At 36.4% G+C, this 17,710-nt stretch overlaps 1 protein-coding gene across 1 annotated transcript; it reads right to left on the minus strand.

The window, feature by feature from the left end:
- Window positions 1-12,767: 12,767 nt before the first annotated feature.
- Window positions 12,768-17,454, minus strand: LOC136808312 (uncharacterized; the record flags this gene model as incomplete). Its single annotated transcript, XM_067064847.1, is given in 5 exon segments — window positions 12,768-13,228; window positions 13,383-13,480; window positions 13,605-13,696; window positions 14,206-14,273; window positions 17,327-17,454. Coding segments are annotated over 5 exon segments (713 nt in total), but the record flags the coding sequence as incomplete, so codon positions are not given.
- Window positions 17,455-17,710: the final 256 nt, after the last annotated feature.

Here is a 17,710-nt window from a genome sequence, read left to right on the forward strand (position 1 = left end):
TCTCAAAATCCCCTTTCCAGCAACTAACCGAGGTTCCTTGGTATTATGATAGTTTTTCGAATATCCTTGAAGATAATGCTTTTATTAGGCCCTTCACCACCCAACTCGACAAGTTTGCTTGTTACATTATCTTTCATATGTAAATCACATAGCAAAAGAAGATCTCGAAAATCTGCTTTAAAGGAATCGTATAGCGCTTTTTCAGAATCAGTTACAAAGACAAGGGCATGAGTCTTGTTGTTCAACTTGACTATTGAGTCAGGCAGCACATGTTAGGAACTAGCCTATATCATAGTAGGTACTGTAAGGACGGCTTTGTATCTTATAGTCGGCGCCGGTCTTTGGGATGTTTATCTTAGAATCAAACTTGGCGCTGCTAGTAGGATCAAACAAGAGTGAAATGAAAAAGGAAAATCTATAAAACCGCCAAGATTAGACCTGTCGGTGGACATGTTCGCGGCACTTCAAGCCTGGCAGGAGAAATGGCAAGACTATGTGCTGCTAACTGAACTAAACAAAAAGCCAGCAGAATATCAAGCAGCCATACTTCGATATACTTTTACTGAAGAAACACGAAACATTTACGAATCACTAAGCCTGAGTGAAGAAGAGAGGAAGAGTTCAGCTTCGAATATGGGGAAAATGAAGGAATTTGCTAAAGGCCTTGTAAACTTTAGAACGACACGTGTCCAAGAAAACAAGATGAAGGTGAATCGTTTGATGAATTCTTAACCTAAGTGAAACTCTTGAGCAGGAACTGCAATTATTGTGATACATGCTATCCTAGTTTGTTGAGAGACAGGATCGTTGCTGGTATTCAAAAAGTAAATCTAACAGTGTTTTTTTCGTACACCAACAGCTTTAGCGAGACATCTGGCAATACCATGAGCAGCCTTGAAACAATCGGCAATGATCAAACCACAATTAAGCCAACCGACACGACAACCCTGAAACCAATCATCGTACCAAGAATAGAAGTCTCTCTAAGGGTAAAACTCTTTTAAAAAATCGAAGAAAACTTTTCAAAAAAGTCTCTCTAAGGGTTGGTCTTCGGAGATCCCGTCCGCACATACCCCTCATCCAATAACCCTAGTCCCTAGTACCCCCCCCCCCGGGCAGGGCACATTCGTACAAAATAATAATAAGATACAATGGAGCGATGTTCATGAAAGCCCAGATAGAAAAGAAAAGAAGATCTAATATACGTAAGTGATGTGCCGATTCACTTAACAAAATTAGAACAGTCGAATAACAAATTCACCGTAGATGATATAGAAAAAGAGGTATCCTACCAATTGCAAAGTGCTGCTACCTTTATAATTACAACGAAGAAAGAATTGCCGATTCGAGAAATGCCCAACACTAGAGGTAAGTTAACTATTTTGCTCTTAAGCCTAATTTGGATCTCCAAACTATATTGAGAACTATAAAACTGAACTAGCTATTATTATGGGTATATGCAACCAATTTTCTATGACATCGGAATCTGTGGTACTTGGAGATTTCCAATATTGTCCCTCAGTCATTGATTCAACTCGCAATGCAGAAAGAACTCATTATCACCCTCTCTCAACAATTTCATGGAAGAAAGCAATATGATCCCAATAGATATGACAAATGGCTCAAGCCCCATGTACACCTACCAACATCTAAGCATGCCAAATCGATCATACCTCGATCACATTCTAGTATCCGCTGACCTTTGGGGTAACACATCAAATACCACAGTTCTTGACCAACACACTTTTAACACAAGTGACCACCTTCCCGTTGTGACTACATTGACCACAATCGATAAGGTGTACATATCGGTGTAAGGTGTACAATGGTACATGTACATAGAAACGAATATTGTTGACAGGTGCCAGTCTTTGAAATCATACAAACCACCACAGTTTGGCTTTGTCCATAAATCTTTCTACCTTAAAAGTGAAGCTACAATATGATATTGTGGGTGCAAATCTCAACCGTTTACGCTATCCCAAGGAGTTAAACACTGATTGATCCCACCCATTCAGCCAGAGAAACCTTGAATAGACAAGCCCGTTGATCACTGAAATGCTTATTTGGAGTGATCAAACATTCAAAAAATTTAGTAAACTACTTGTTCCATCTTGAGGATGTTTCTATTTTACTAGACAACAGGAGGATAAAGCTGATCAGCCAGCTGATTCGAAATACTAATACAATTTATTATGTTTTGAATATCATGAGTCTACCCAACCTCGTGCTCGTTTATCCCAGGATTTATTTACACTACTGATGGACGCCAGAGAATACCCTGGTGTTGGCTGATCGAGTTCCCCCTTTGAGAGGGGGAATTCTACGTAATGCTTTTCTCGGTGAAAATTTACCAGTTACGATGCGGGAGGCGCAGAAAAATTTGAGCGCAGCAACAAAAACAAAACAAAAAACAACAAAACATGGCTGGCTTCGTAGAAGTTGTTACATTTTTAAAAACTCTACAGAGATCATTAGAAAAAAACAGTATAGAATATAACTTGAAGGTAAAACAAATAATTGCAATTTATAATGTGTTCAAAGGACGAGATGTATTTGCATTGCTTCCAACTGGGTATGGAAAATCTATTATTCACCAACTTCTTCCTGACATGTTCGATGATGCTAAAATCATTATTGTAGTATCTCCTTTAAATTCCATCATTAAAGACCAAATGGATTCATTAACTAAGAAAAATTTAAAATCCAGTGTACTAAATTGTTTGAAGAGCAAGGCTTGGCTAAACTTTTTGAGGATGAGTTGTCAGAGGAATTACACAAGAAATCTGCTGGAATATCAAAAGAGTTGACTGATGGTAACATATCAATTGTCTTTTCACATCCGGAATCTTTTATTGTGTGGAGAAGGACGAAAACTTTTAAGGTCTGAGGTCTTTCAAAAAAAAGTTCTGGCATGTGTTATTGATGAGGCTCATTGTATAAAACTTTGGTAAGTTGACCGATTTTTCACATTTCACGGAAAATTTTTATCTGAAGGCTTCATTCAAAATATCTGTAAAAAAGCTTGCCTCTTTTCATCTAACTTAAGTTATGATGGTGATAAATCCAAATCTGAATTAACTGCCAAGCCTAGAAATGTTTTTTTTTTTTTCAGACATCAGGTATATAAAGTTAGCTAACTAATGCCACTGATATCTTAAAAAAATTGAGATTTTACTCCTGAGTTCTTTTTCAATTTTTTTCTGATTTTGATTCAATTTGTTTTACATGATTAGGGGACATGATTTTCGGAAAGACTTCCTTGAACTTTCATCATTAAAAGCAATTTTCCCAAATATACCAACATTGGCCCTTACAGCAACCATTTCACCTCAAGATGTTGGTAAAATGAAGAAAGATTTGGCCGTAACTAATCCAAAAATTGTTAGGGTTTCTCGAAATCGGCAAAATTTGTATATTGGTAAAGCAATGAGACTTCCAGATTCAGAAGGCTTTAAAGGTTATGATTTAATTTTGACACCCATTGCAATAGAGCTGAACAACCTCCGTAAGAACTTTCTTTCCCATGACAATAATTTACATGAATCTGAAATACCTTGGCTATGCTTAGCGATTGATTTCAAACATTTACGTTTCTGATGTTCCAAAACCCACGACATGCCTCAATTACACAACAACTCCATAATGAAATACTGTCTGAGATAAAAGACAACACCTCAAATATTCGGGTAATTTTTGCAACAACAGCACTTGGAATGGGTGTTGATGCCAATTCCATCAGGCAGATCATTCATATTCGCCCCCAACAACCATGGAACCTTTTATTCAAGAAATTGGCAGAGCTGGTAGAGACACAAAGGAAGCATCAACTCTACTCTACTACAATAATTCTGATTTGGCTTCCCCAGTTATTGCAAAAGAAGTAAAATCTTTTTGTCAAAGTTCAGGCTGTTTGAGGATGTTTATCCTCAAATATTTTGGTTTTAATGAATACTCACAAACTCGGTGTTGTTCGAACTGTGATATGAATGGGTTAAAGACTGCAAAGCGTTCGCAGGGTTGGTTCCACCGCCCTCGGGAACGGGAGCAAATTTTTTAGAAACTTTAGAATATACATAACACGGATCAAAAGGTTCCAACTGTATGGAGTGATTTGCCTACGAAAGTTTTCCCAGCGTCTTACAGATTGTGATGGCTAGTCGCTAGTTTGTATCTACTTCACTGTATTTCAAGGTAGACTCCAACCTCGTTCCCTGCGCATCATCAGCTTTTTGATGCTTTAACTATATGGCGCTAGATAATGCCCTGGCATTGTCTGGCCAAACGTTACGTCATCGGGCCCATTATCATTGGGCGAGCGGTTTCGCTGACGGCGCAATTATTTGTTTACATTATTTGCCTGTTACCAAGTAGTCGCCGGCAAAACTAATCAAAAGGTCAAAAAAATTACAAACAAAGTCTGAAAGTCTGAAAGTGAAATTGATCGATAAATACAGTATATGTGAAAGTTTTGTAGTCTCTGGTCTGAAATAAGAATATCAAGTATATAATTAACCACATTACATCATTATAGTTATATGACTGGAGCTCGGAGACATCATGTCAGAAGGTAAAAGCAATTTATTATGAAATTTATAGCTATCTAAAGTGCTGACCCTTCCTACCCTATCCTGTGTCATGGATTTTTCCTGTACCTACATAATTTTTGTATGTAGAGCTGGCTAGTGAGGGCATGATGAATGAACAACAAACTGCTAAAAAAAAGAAAATGTAAAATATTAAGTAGAATTTTTGAAGTCATGTAAAACTGATATGACACCAAGATCAGTTCAGCACACCCATAGTCACACACTTGAAGATGAGATAGGAATGATTAAAGATATCCAAACAATTAACCCGTTTAGCTATGAACAGAACCGTGCTTTCAAATGTTTCGAGAATATCAAGCGTTCTCCATTACGTTATTTAAATGTTCCTGATTATATGATTATATGATATATATGCATTAGGCATATTGTTCCATTCTTCTAATAAAAGTTTCAATGAATCGTGAAACATTGACAAATTTTCTGAGGAAAAGGAACGAAGCTTTTGTTGAATTTCATTTGAATGTAGAGTTACTTCAGCTATTGCAGTCTTTAACCCATTCATATCACAGTTCGAACAACACCGAGTTTGTGAGTATTCATTAAAACCAAAATATTTGAGGATAAACATCCTCAAACAGCCTGAACTTTGACAAAAAGATTTTACTTCTTTTGCAATAACTGGGGAAGCCAAATCAGAATTATTGTAGTAGAGTAGAGTTGATGCTTCCTTTGTGTCTCTACCAGCTCTGCCAATTTCTTGAATAAAAGGTTCCATGGTTGTTGGGGGCGAATATGAATGATCTGCCTGATGGAATTGGCATCAACACCCATTCCAAGTGCTGTTGTTGCAAAAATTACCCGAATATTTGAGGTGTTGTCTTTTATCTCAGACAGTATTTCATTATGGAGTTGTTGTGTAATTGAGGCATGTCGTGGGTTTTGGAACATCAGAAACGTAAATGTTTGAAATCAATCGCTAAGCATAGCCAAGGTATTTCAGATTCATGTAAATTATTGTCATGGGAAAGAAAGTTCTTACGGAGGTTGTTCAGCTCTATTGCAATGGGTGTCAAAATTAAATCATAACCTTTAAAGCCTTCTGAATCTGGAAGTCTCATTGCTTTACCAATATACAAATTTTGCCGATTTCGAGAAACCCTAACAATTTTTGGATTAGTTACGGCCAAATCTTTCTTCATTTTACCAACATCTTGAGGTGAAATGGTTGCTGTAAGGGCCAATGTTGGTATATTTGGGAAAATTGCTTTTAATGATGAAAGTTCAAGGAAGTCTTTCCGAAAAAATGTCCCCCTAATCATGTAAAACAAATTGAATCAAAATCAGAAAAAAAATTGAAAAAGAACTCAGGAGTAAAATCTCAATTTTTTTAAGATATCAGTGGCATTAGTTAGCTAACTTTATATACCTGATGTCTGAAAAAAAAAAAAAACATTTCTAGGCTTGGCAGTTAATTCAGATTTGGATTTATCACCATCATAACTTAAGTTAGATGAAAAGAGGCAAGCTTTTTTACAGATATTTTGAATGAAGCCTTCAGATAAAAATTTTCCGTGAAATGTGAAAAATCGGTCAACTTACCAAAGTTTTATACAATGAGCCTCATCAATAACACATGCCAGAACTTTTTTTTGAAAGACCTCAGACCTTAAAAGTTTTCGTCCTTTCTCACACAATAAAGATTCCGGATGTGAAAAGACAATTGATATGTTACCATCAGTCAACTCTTTTGATATTCCAGCAGATTTCTTGTGTAATTCCTCTGACAACTCATCCTCAAAAAGTTTAGCCAAGCCTTGCTCTTCAAACAATTTAGTACACTGGATTTTAAATTTTTCTTAGTTAATGAATCCATTTGGTCTTTAATGATGGAATTTAAAGGAGATACTACAATAATGATTTTAGCATCATCGAACATGTCAGGAAGAAGTTGGTGAATAATAGATTTTCCATACCCAGTTGGAAGCAATGCAAATACATCTCGTCCTTTGAACACATTATAAATTGCAATTATTTGTTTTACCTTCAAGTTATATTCTATACTGTTTTTTTCTAATGATCTCTGTAGAGTTTTTAAAATGTAACAACTTCTACGAAGCCAGCCATGTTTTGTTGTTTTTTGTTTGTTTTTTGTTGTTGCTGCGCTCAAATTTTTCTGCGCCTCCCGCATCGTAACTGGTAAATTTTCACCGAGAAAAGCATTACGTAGAATTCCCCCTCTCAAAGGGGGAACTCGATCAGCCAACACCAGGGTATTCTCTGGCGTCCATCAGTAGTGTAAATAAATCCTGGGATAAACGAGCACGAGGTTGGGTAGACTCATGATATTCAAAACATAATAAATTGTATTAGTATTTCGAATCAGCTGGCTGATCAGCTTTATCCTCCTGTTGTCTAGTAAAATAGAAACATCCTCAAGATGGAACAAGTAGTTTACTAAATTTTTTGAATGTTTGATCACTCCAAATAAGCATTTCAGTGATCAACGGGCTTGTCTATTCAAGGTTTCTCTGGCTGAATGGGTGGGATCAATCAGTGTTTTAACTCCTTGGGATAGCGTAAACGGTTGAGATTTGCACCCACAATATCATATTGTAGCTTCACTTTTAAGGTAGAAAGATTTATGGACAAAGCCAAACTGTGGTGGTTTGTATGATTTCAAAGACTGGCACCTGTCAACAATATTCGTTTCTATGTACATGTACCATTGTACACCTTACACCGATATGTACACCTTATCGATTGTGGTCAATGTAGTCACAACGGGAAGGTGGTCACTTGTGTTAAAAGTGTGTTGGTCAAGAACTGTGGTATTTGATGTGTTACCCCAAAGGTCAGCGGATACTAGAATGTGATCGAGGTATGATCGATTTGGCATGCTTAGATGTTGGTAGGTGTACATGGGGCTTGAGCCATTTGTCATATCTATTGGGATCATATTGCTTTCTTCCATGAAATTGTTGAGAGAGGGTGATAATGAGTTCTTTCTGCATTGCGAGTTGAATCAATGACTGAGGGACAATATTGGAAATCTCCAAGTACCACAGATTCCGATGTCATAGAAAAAGAAATTGGTTGCATATACCCATAATAATAGCTAGTTCAGTTTTATAGTTCTCAATATAGTTTGGAGATCCAAATTAGGCTTAAGAGCAAAATAGTTAACTTACCTCTAGTGTTGGGCATTTCTCGAATCGGCAATTCTTTCTTCGTTGTAATTATAAAGGTAGCAGCACTTTGCAATTGGTAGGATACCTCTTTTTCTATATCATCTACGGTGAATTTGTTATTCGACTGTTCTAATTTTGTTAAGTGAATCGGCACATCACTTACGTATATTAGATCTTCTTTTCTTTTCTATCTGGGCTTTCATGAACATCGCTCCATTGTATCTTATTATTATTTTGTACGAATGTGCCCTGCCCGGGGGGGGGGGTACTAGGGACTAGGGTTATTGGATGAGGGGTATGTGCGGACGGGATCTCCGAAGACCAACCCTTAGAGAGACTTTTTTGAAAAGTTTTCTTCGATTTTTTAAAAGAGTTTTACCCTTAGAGAGACTTCTATTCTTGGTACGATGATTGGTTTCAGGGTTGTCGTGTCGGTTGGCTTAATTGTGGTTTGATCATTGCCGATTGTTTCAAGGCTGCTCATGGTATTGCCAGATGTCTCGCTAAAGCTGTTGGTGTACGAAAAAAACACTGTTAGATTTACTTTTTGAATACCAGCAACGATCCTGTCTCTCAACAAACTAGGATAGCATGTATCACAATAATTGCAGTTCCTGCTCAAGAGTTTCACTTAGGTTAAGAATTCATCAAACGATTCACCTTCATCTTGTTTTCTTGGACACGTGTCGTTCTAAAGTTTACAAGGCCTTTAGCAAATTCCTTCATTTTCCCCATATTCGAAGCTGAACTCTTCCTCTCTTCTTCACTCAGGCTTAGTGATTCGTAAATGTTTCGTGTTTCTTCAGTAAAAGTATATCGAAGTATGGCTGCTTGATATTCTGCTGGCTTTTTGTTTAGTTCAGTTAGCAGCACATAGTCTTGCCATTTCTCCTGCCAGGCTTGAAGTGCCGCGAACATGTCCACCGACAGGTCTAATCTTGGCGGTTTTATATATAGATTTTCCTTTTTCATTTCACTCTTGTTTGATCCTACTAGCAGCGCCAAGTTTGATTCTAAGATAAACATCCCAAAGACCGGCGCCGACTATAAGATACAAAGCCGTCCTTACAGTACCTACTATGATATAGGCTAGTTCCTAACATGTGCTGCCTGACTCAATAGTCAAGTTGAACAACAAGACTCATGCCCTTGTCTTTGTAACTGATTCTGAAAAAGCGCTATACGATTCCTTTAAAGCAGATTTTCGAGATCTTCTTTTGCTATGTGATTTACATATGAAAGATAATGTAACAAGCAAACTTGTCGAGTTGGGTGGTGAAGGGCCTAATAAAAGCATTATCTTCAAGGATATATTCGAAAAAACTATCAATAATACCAAGGAACCTCGGTTAGTTGATGTGGAAATCGGGGATTTTGAGAATTGTTTTTTTAAATATATTTCAATCTCTTTAATCACCAAAACAATGTGGTATAAATAATAACAATTTGTCCTCTAGATGTATCTACAAGTTTTCGTTGTTCTTAAAATGTAAAAATGCACTCATGTGGTTACTAGTGGTCCTGGAGGAGAGATTGCGTTGACCAACGGGGCCTATCCGGAGGTATACCAGCAATCTTGCCCCCAGGGTCACCATGTGGCCCCATGAGGCCGTTCAAGAATAAAGTTAAAAATCGGGCCTAATGGAAAATCTCTGGTGTGCGTAGGCGTATAGAGCTAAAGATAAGAAGATTGTCTCAAAGGCTTGTCATCAAAGTGGGAGAAAATGGGGTTTGGGAACAAATTTGAAAACAAATTTCGGGACTTTTTTCTTACAAACAAAGGAGATGACATACGAAATTGCACGACTGCTGAATTAAAAGCGAAGACAGGGTTGAGTTTTTCTCCAAAACCCTGCACGCAGAGTCCCAAGCAATCGAGTAATTCTAAACTAGAAGGTGGCCTTACCGACTCGCGGAAATTGTCGTTAAAACAATTGAGTGAATTATTGCGCGTCAACAGCGAGTGCCAAGATCAACAAGTGGAACTGACTTTACTAAGAAGAGGCTCACGGTGGCTTGTTTCAGAGTATGAAAAAAAGTTCTCATATATTACTCGTATTTATGAACTGAACAAGAGTTGATGATCATAATAGGCTTTGTAATGCTTGGTAGCTCTGTAATTTTAGTAAAGTTCAATCAAACCAAAAATTTCTCAGTCCCTAGCCACAGCGTCTCATTTCATTTTTTACAGTCTTCTCTTTCTATGGTTTCAGTGTTTTGCGTTTTATCATTGGTTTTAGAGTTGCTCGTTGTAGGAACACTAGTTCCCGGGTTGTTCGTGATAAAATCACCGGTTTCAGAGTTGTTTGTGGTACAATCATTGGTTTCAGGGTTAATTGTTGTTTGATCATTGCCGATTGTTTCAAGGTTGTTCATGGTATTGCCAGATGTCTCGCTAAGGCTGTTGGTATACGAAAAACACTGGTAGATTTACTTTGTCCTCTCTTTGATGTAGATTCTGATGCTTTTTTCCGGTGTGTATCAGCAATGCCCTAAGTGTGACCGATTCAGATTTTTGAGAATCATGTTGTTCCGGCCGAAAATGCCGGACGTATGCCGGAAATCGCCGTTTTTGCTGATTTGAATGGGGCTTATTCCATATATTTCTTTGTTATTTCACTTAAAAAGATTATTGATAACAATGCCACCATCAAGCATGATTCAATTGTCTATAAAACTTTTGCAATTTTGCAACCGGAACTTTGTATTTCTTTTTTCCCTAAACCACCCCCCCCCCATCAACAATCAATAATGAAATTTAATGCATTTTCAATAACCGCTATATTTTCTTAATGATTATTTTTCTCCTTATTGCTATCTAAGTTTCATCATCACGTAGGTCCATTCAGCATGTTGCTTGTTTTCTTTTTAATTTCTCAATGAACTTGGTTTGAATTCCTTCCCCGTGAGAAAGGAAATAAGTGTATACTCACAAAAGAGTAAGCTTTGAACCTTTCACATGTCTCTTGACACAATATAATTCCATCATTTTTTATTGACACATTAAAGGGTTGGAATGGATCTTGTAAATTCTTGCCAATTGTCAATGTAGATATGCCCTCTGGAGCATGTGTAATATTGTGATGGCCAAGTAATGAACACCCATCATTAAAGGGACTGGGTTGTTGCTCAAAGTAAGTTACACAGGAACTGCTAGGAATTTGTACTCGTCAATAAACATATATTGTACGGCTGAAACAAAATAGCACAAAAACTAAGTTACAACTTTATCCTTGACAAAATTCACAAGTCCTAAGGTCTGTATTAACTAAACATACAAGACATGCAAAAGCCTATCTGTAAGGTACAATAATACAATGTAGACAAGCATAGAACATGAGACATGTAACATAGATTTAAAGATTTAAGTCAAAATATATAAACAAATGTTACTAAATTAGACTTAATAAATAATGGCTTAGATACTGAAAAGACGCACAAAAGATACTGCAAACAAAATGAGACTGGAAACAAGGGAAAACACTGACCAAACAGAAAAACACAGAAAAACTGAAAAATCTAAAAATGGGGAAAACCCCAAACATCCTGAGGAGAACCATAAACAGACACTGTGCCTCAGCCGCTACATGGCTCCCCACAAGATGTGCCTGATCCTCAAAACATCTTAAAAATCCTACGATAAATAATAACAAAAAAAAATTTTTTTAAACTAAATTTTCTATTACTAACAAGCAAAAAATGTTTTTGGTTTGAATAAATCTTCCTATTACTAACAAGCAAATTGTTTTCAAACTAATTTTTGATAATTAAAATATTTCATCCTTTGTCTAGCTCCTTGGTGGGGAATTCAATTCCATAACCAAAAATCAGTTCAATTTTTGGATTCACTTTCCAATATCAAAACAAGTTTTTTAACAGGCCGAATATATTTGGATTTGCCTGTTTAATTTCAACAGTTCTGACGACTCCATCACCACTATCACTGGGCGAAATAATGTCTTTCAAATCGTCGGAAAGATGTAGGAAGGTCACATTTCAACACCTTTCGACAGAGTTGAAAGTTGGTCTTTCAACTAAAATTGGAAAGATGTGCACCTTACCTTTCAACATCTTTCGACCAGATCATCTTCCCATCTTTCCAAAAAATTTGAAAGACGACCTTCTCAAACTTTCAAACAGGCTGGGAAAATGAAATTCCCAACTTCCTAATATGTTGAAATTTCATATTCTGACATCTTTCGACAGGTTTTAAAGTTGGTCTTTCAACAAGGATTGGGAAGTTGTGCACCTTACCTTCCAACATCTTTCGACCAGATCGTCTTCCCAACTTTCCAAAAACGTTGAAAGACCACATTCTCAAACTTTCAAACAGGCTTGAAAAATTAAATTCCTAACTTCCTAATATGTTGAAATTTCATATTCCGACATCTTTCGACAGGTTTTAAAGTTGGTCTTCCAACAAGGATTGGGAAGGTTGTGCACCTTATCTTCCAACATCTTTCGATCAGATCGTCTTTCCAACTTTCCAAAAAAGTTAAAAGACCACATTCCTAAACTTCCGATTTGTTTTAAAAATATTTTCGTACTTTTGAATTGTTGAAAGTTCACTTTACAGCGGGGTCAAAAGAGTTAAAAATTTTAACTTCAGACTACTTTAAAAGGTTACTAGTACGTTGCCAAAATGGACTTAGTACTAACTCTTAACAGCATCAAGAAATTTTGAATCCCACAGTCGAAATATCGCTATTCATAAATTTTAAACAATGACAAATTAATTAAGCTAAGAAATTCAAAATGATTTTCGTTTTTGATAAAATAAGAATATTTGGTAAAATAATATCGATAATACATACACATATACAAAGAGTTTGAAACATTTAAAAACAGACATAAAAAAATACCTAAAAGTACCTTTAGACCTGCTAAAAGGATCAGTTAAAAATATCTAACAAAAAGATTTACAATGAAAGTTAATGTAAAATTTTGCAAAATATCTAACAAAAAGAATGACAATGAAAGTTAATATAAAATTTTGCAAAATATCTAACAAAAAGAACGACAATGAAAGTTAATATCAAATTTTGAGCTGAGCACTTAAACCGACAAAGTATCAGTGTATAAATTCTCTTTCAAAACATCTTCATGTACTCAAAATCAATTCATAATGTAGAAGAGATGAAATCATATCAATGTCAAGTAAATTTATTTCTGACGTATGGCCCAACTGTTTTGTTCGGTACATTGTGGTGCTGGTCGACTGCTATATGGGCCCATTTTTCTGATAACCGTTTGTCGACGGGCTTTGGATGACATTTTTCTTATTGCCGTTTTATCTAGCATTTCGAAATGTCGGTCACATTCCAAACTGCGCCATCTTAGAGGTCGCGTCTCGAAATGGTCAACCTCCCCGTCAGATTTATCTTCTTCAGATGACATGAACTCTACTTCAAGAACTTTTCGAATCTTTGCTTTTAAGTTTGGTTCTAGTGAATTACACCCACTCAAAGTCGCTCTCCGCTTGTCACGTTTCTAAAAAGAAAGTGAAGTATAATAATAACTAACATCACGGACATAACTGTCACCTTGATATAAAACTTTTTGTAAATTTTTTTCCAAGAGGCCAATCCAATAATACTGGTTTGAGAAAAGAGAAAACGGAATTAAAGAAAGCATGGATGCGTACCGTCACTTTTCTTTGATTATATTTCTTCTCGCACAAGTATGTATCTGTTTTCTTGCCACTGTAGTACTTTATTGAATGGAAGTAGGTCTGAACTCCAACTGAAAAAAATAAAACAATTACTAATTTTTATACTACATCTTGATAAGAGAGAAGCTCAAACTTTAACTTTTTAAATATACAGTAGCCTGGCAACAATAAAAGCACAATAATACGGTTATGTACCTTGGAACTCATCCTGGGTAATGGTCTTATCCAGCGCCAGTGCGTTCAATTTAACCTTCTGGGTTAACTCGTGATTGCAGTCGGCAAACACGCTGTAAAGTTATAAAAAACCTCTTTAATATAATGCATCTAGCAAATGTAAATTCAACGTTTTATTTTTAAAAAGGGGTTTTCACTTAATTTGCAAGGTTTTGTGCTTTTATTTGGTGTTGATACGTCCCTAAAATGTTAGTAATCTTGATACCATATGAATCAATGCCACAAAAGTGCCTTCAGTTTCCAGAGGGGTCAAGACACCTTATGAACCCCCTTGTAGAAAGTGGAAAGAAAATTTAAAAAAACCCTGAATATATTCTTGTTACCAATGTTTTTGACAACTAATTCTAATGTTGTTTTTTTTGTTTGCAATTTGGACACATATCAGTAACACTCCTTTACAATACCAATAACTGGTCCGCAGGTGAAAGATTTTTAAATTTAAATGGCATTATGGTAGTAAACTGGCATTGCAGGCCAAAGTTTTACCAATTATTGAAACCCCCCTTAATTGATAAATAGAATCTTGTAACATTTTGAAAGTTACATTGCTACATTTTCATACCTTTGATCAAAGTCCCAGTGCTTATTGTGTTTTTCAGCAACTTTCTTATAGCTGTTTTTGATGTAATTCTGAAATGAAAACATGTTTTTGAGACTACAAATAAAACTATTTAATTAAAGAAAAGGCCAAGAAAATGTGTTATTCCCCTTTTTAACTAGCATCTGCAGCCAGAGCAGTAAACTCTCTAAAAATTATAAGTGAACAAAGAAGTAAAATCAACACAGTTTGTTTTTTACGATATTTCGTTCTATTTTCAGAACTTCATCAGGTATAATACTGCACAAGCGTTAACACATTTTTAAATGTTACAAAAATCAGTGATGCGTAAAAAAGGCGAGAAATAAAAAATTCTAATGAACAAAGGAAAAAATTCTATAGGGAATAAAACAAAGAAAATGTTAAAAAGATTTAATAAAAATAGGTGCGTAGCGATAATATTTACAACGTTAAAACAGTACAATAAAATTGATGAAAACAACCCCGTGGGGAATAATCGTCGAAAACAATAAAACTAAAAATTTAACAAAAAAGGTTTCGAATTAGCACAGTAAACGCAGTGGAAATTAAAACGGAAAATTAAATGCTCGTGTCCCCTTCTGGTTTATTCAGGACAAAAAGCAAAACAAAAAGAAATTACGGAACAAAACATGGGAACACCTGATACTAGTAGAGCACACAACTGTGCTGTAGGCATGCCCGTAGGTCATACCAAGCAGTCCAAAGAAGGGCGTTCTCCCAAAGACGACCGGTCATAACCAAATGACCGCAGTATAAGCTCAATACTAGCATCAATTATCCCCAGAAAACTGAGGAGTTCAAAAAATGGCCTAATCCGGAACAACAACTTCACGATCGTTCAACCCGTGAGGAAGGAACGTATTAAGTTTATATTGCCAAAAACGTTCTCTCTTCCTGACATCTTCAAGGCTGTTTCCCTGGTCAATAAGAGTGTATTCAAAATCTGCAAAACCGGAATGACCAGGTAGGTCAAAATGTTCGTGAAGTTCTTGTTGTGGCACAGTTTTGTCCTTGTGATATTTGTTACACGATTTATAATTACTGAACCTAGTTCTAAAAGGAGTCGTGCAACTACCGACATACTGAATACCGCAGGTTTTGCATCTAAGAAGGTATACAACATTGGATGAGCTACAGTTCATAGATGACCCACGAATGTTGTATATCTTTCCATTCCTAGAAGCAAACTCTGATGTATTCTTAACTGAAGGACAAACACCACAGCGTTTTCCAAGACATGGTTCACTCTGGCCTTTGTTATCATCCCCCAAGGTAGGGTCTTTCGCGCGAACCAACATATCTTTAAGACTTTTCCCCTTGCGAAAGCCCACTAACGGCACGTCTTGGAAAACCTTTTTGGTGTTACTTTATCAAAAGCTAAAATAGAGTGTGCCTTCCTTACAATCCTATAAAGGTTCCGGAACGCAGGATGGTAAGTTATCATAAGAGTGAGGCTTATATTTCTTACACTATTTTCCTGCTGTAACAGATCCTTTCTATCGAACTTCCGACCCTGTATCACCTTCTTGCGCACCAATCTCTGGCAATATCCTCGCTTGAGTAGCCACTTTTCCAAATCATCGCATTCTTTTGTCAAACAACTCGGGCTTCGAACAGATACGGTTTAGCCTTAATGTTTGACTATATGGTATAGACGTCTTACAATGATCCGGATGGCAAGATGTTGCATCAAGATATTGGTGCGTGTCAGTTGGTTTTACATAGAGGTCGGTCTCTTAACTTATCCCCTTTACGACTGACCTTAACATCCAAGAAATTGATTTCTGAGTCGGAAAAGTCTGCCGTAAATTTGATAGAAGGATGCTCGGCATTCAGATATGTCAGAAATTCGTTTAAAGACTCTTCCCCGTGTTCCCAAAGCAAAAAGACATCGTCGATGTATCTCCACCAGACTAAAGGCTTAAGAGGGAAATTGTCCAATAAACGTTTTTTCCAACATGTCCATAAATAGAATAGCATACGAAGGGGCCATTTTTGTCCCAATCGCTGTTCCTCGCTTCTGTTTGTAAATTTTACCATTGTGCTCGAAAACATTATTTTTGAGCACACAATCAGCCAAATCGAGAAGACTTTCAGTCGAAATATTTTTGTCTTCTCGTTCATCCAGAGCGAGTTTTAATGCCTGCAGTCCTTCATCATGAGGAATGTTAGGATATAGGCCAACTACGTCTACTGTGCATAATAAAACATCTTGTGGCAACGAAGAAAGAGAAGAAAGTTTCCTCAAAAAGTCATTAGTGTCTTTTATAAATGACTTAACCTTTTGAGCCAGTGGTTGAAGATGAAAATCTAAAAAAGCCGAAATGCTCTCCGTGTAAAACGAAGAATTAGAAATCACTGGTCGACCTGGAACGTTATAGAGCCGCTTGTGAATTTTAGGTAATAAATAAAAGCGACCTAACTTGGGATTGTTGACAAGAAAATAGTCCAGTGTCTCATGAGAAATGTCACCTCTATCATTGATCTTGTTTAGACAGGATTTTATTGTCTGAACAAGAGGACCGACAGCATCATCCTCGAGTCTCTCATAGACGTTTTCGTCACTAAGCTGAGACTCGGCCTCTTTAAGATAATCTTCCCTATCCCAGATCACTATCCCCGAACCTTTGTCAGCCCCTTTTATAATAATAGAATTGTATTTCTCAAGCTAGCAATCGCTTTTCTCTCCTCCCTTGTCACATTATGATGTTTTATTTTTGTATTGATGTTGAGAATTTCCTCTTCTAATCTACTTAAATAAATTTCAATGGCAGCATCTTTGCCCTTGGGATTGAAGTTGCTCTTTTTCTTAAAAGGATTATGAATATAGGGTCCTTCATCCCGAAAATGCCAAGCTAGACGCAGCCTCCTCCCAAAACGCTCCAAATCGGTCTTAATGGCTGCTCTATCAGAAAAGGATGGGGTAGGTACAAACTTCAATCCCTTGGACAATAAAGAAATCTCAGCATCATTCAGTTCTCTCTTAGAAAGATTTAAAATATTGTCAAAAATTATATATTTCAATATTTCGAAATCGAGAAAAAAACATAATAAATAAGAAAAACAAATTTCTCTTTCCAGCTAAATAACTACTTTTCCTTACACTGGTCGTCCTTCGAACTGTGATCTTCTTCGATTTCTTTTCGTTTCTACTTTTGGACTCTAATTTCTCGATCCTCTCTAGAAGCATCTTCTGATTTTTTAGCATTCGTTGAATCAGGTCATCATGATCTAAACAGAAAGCTACAATTAAAAACAAGCACTTAAACCAATCAACTGACAACCTTTACATAAAAAAGATAAAAAAATTCACTCCATTAAGAATTAGTGAATAAGGCTGAACCTGTGTCGTGGGAGAAGCCTTTCTTCTTTTAGAGCAATATAAAAAAGAATAAGAAGACAAATACAAAAAATCAAAAATATATGGTTAATGCGGGTAAATGCTGTTAAGCCCACCAATACAGCACCAAAAACAGGGTTGCGATCA

Source organism: Clytia hemisphaerica, unplaced genomic scaffold (genome assembly GCF_902728285.1).
Source record: "Clytia hemisphaerica strain Z4C2 unplaced genomic scaffold, Clytia hemisphaerica genome assembly, whole genome shotgun sequence".
Taxonomy (NCBI): domain Eukaryota; kingdom Metazoa; phylum Cnidaria; class Hydrozoa; order Leptothecata; family Clytiidae; genus Clytia; species Clytia hemisphaerica.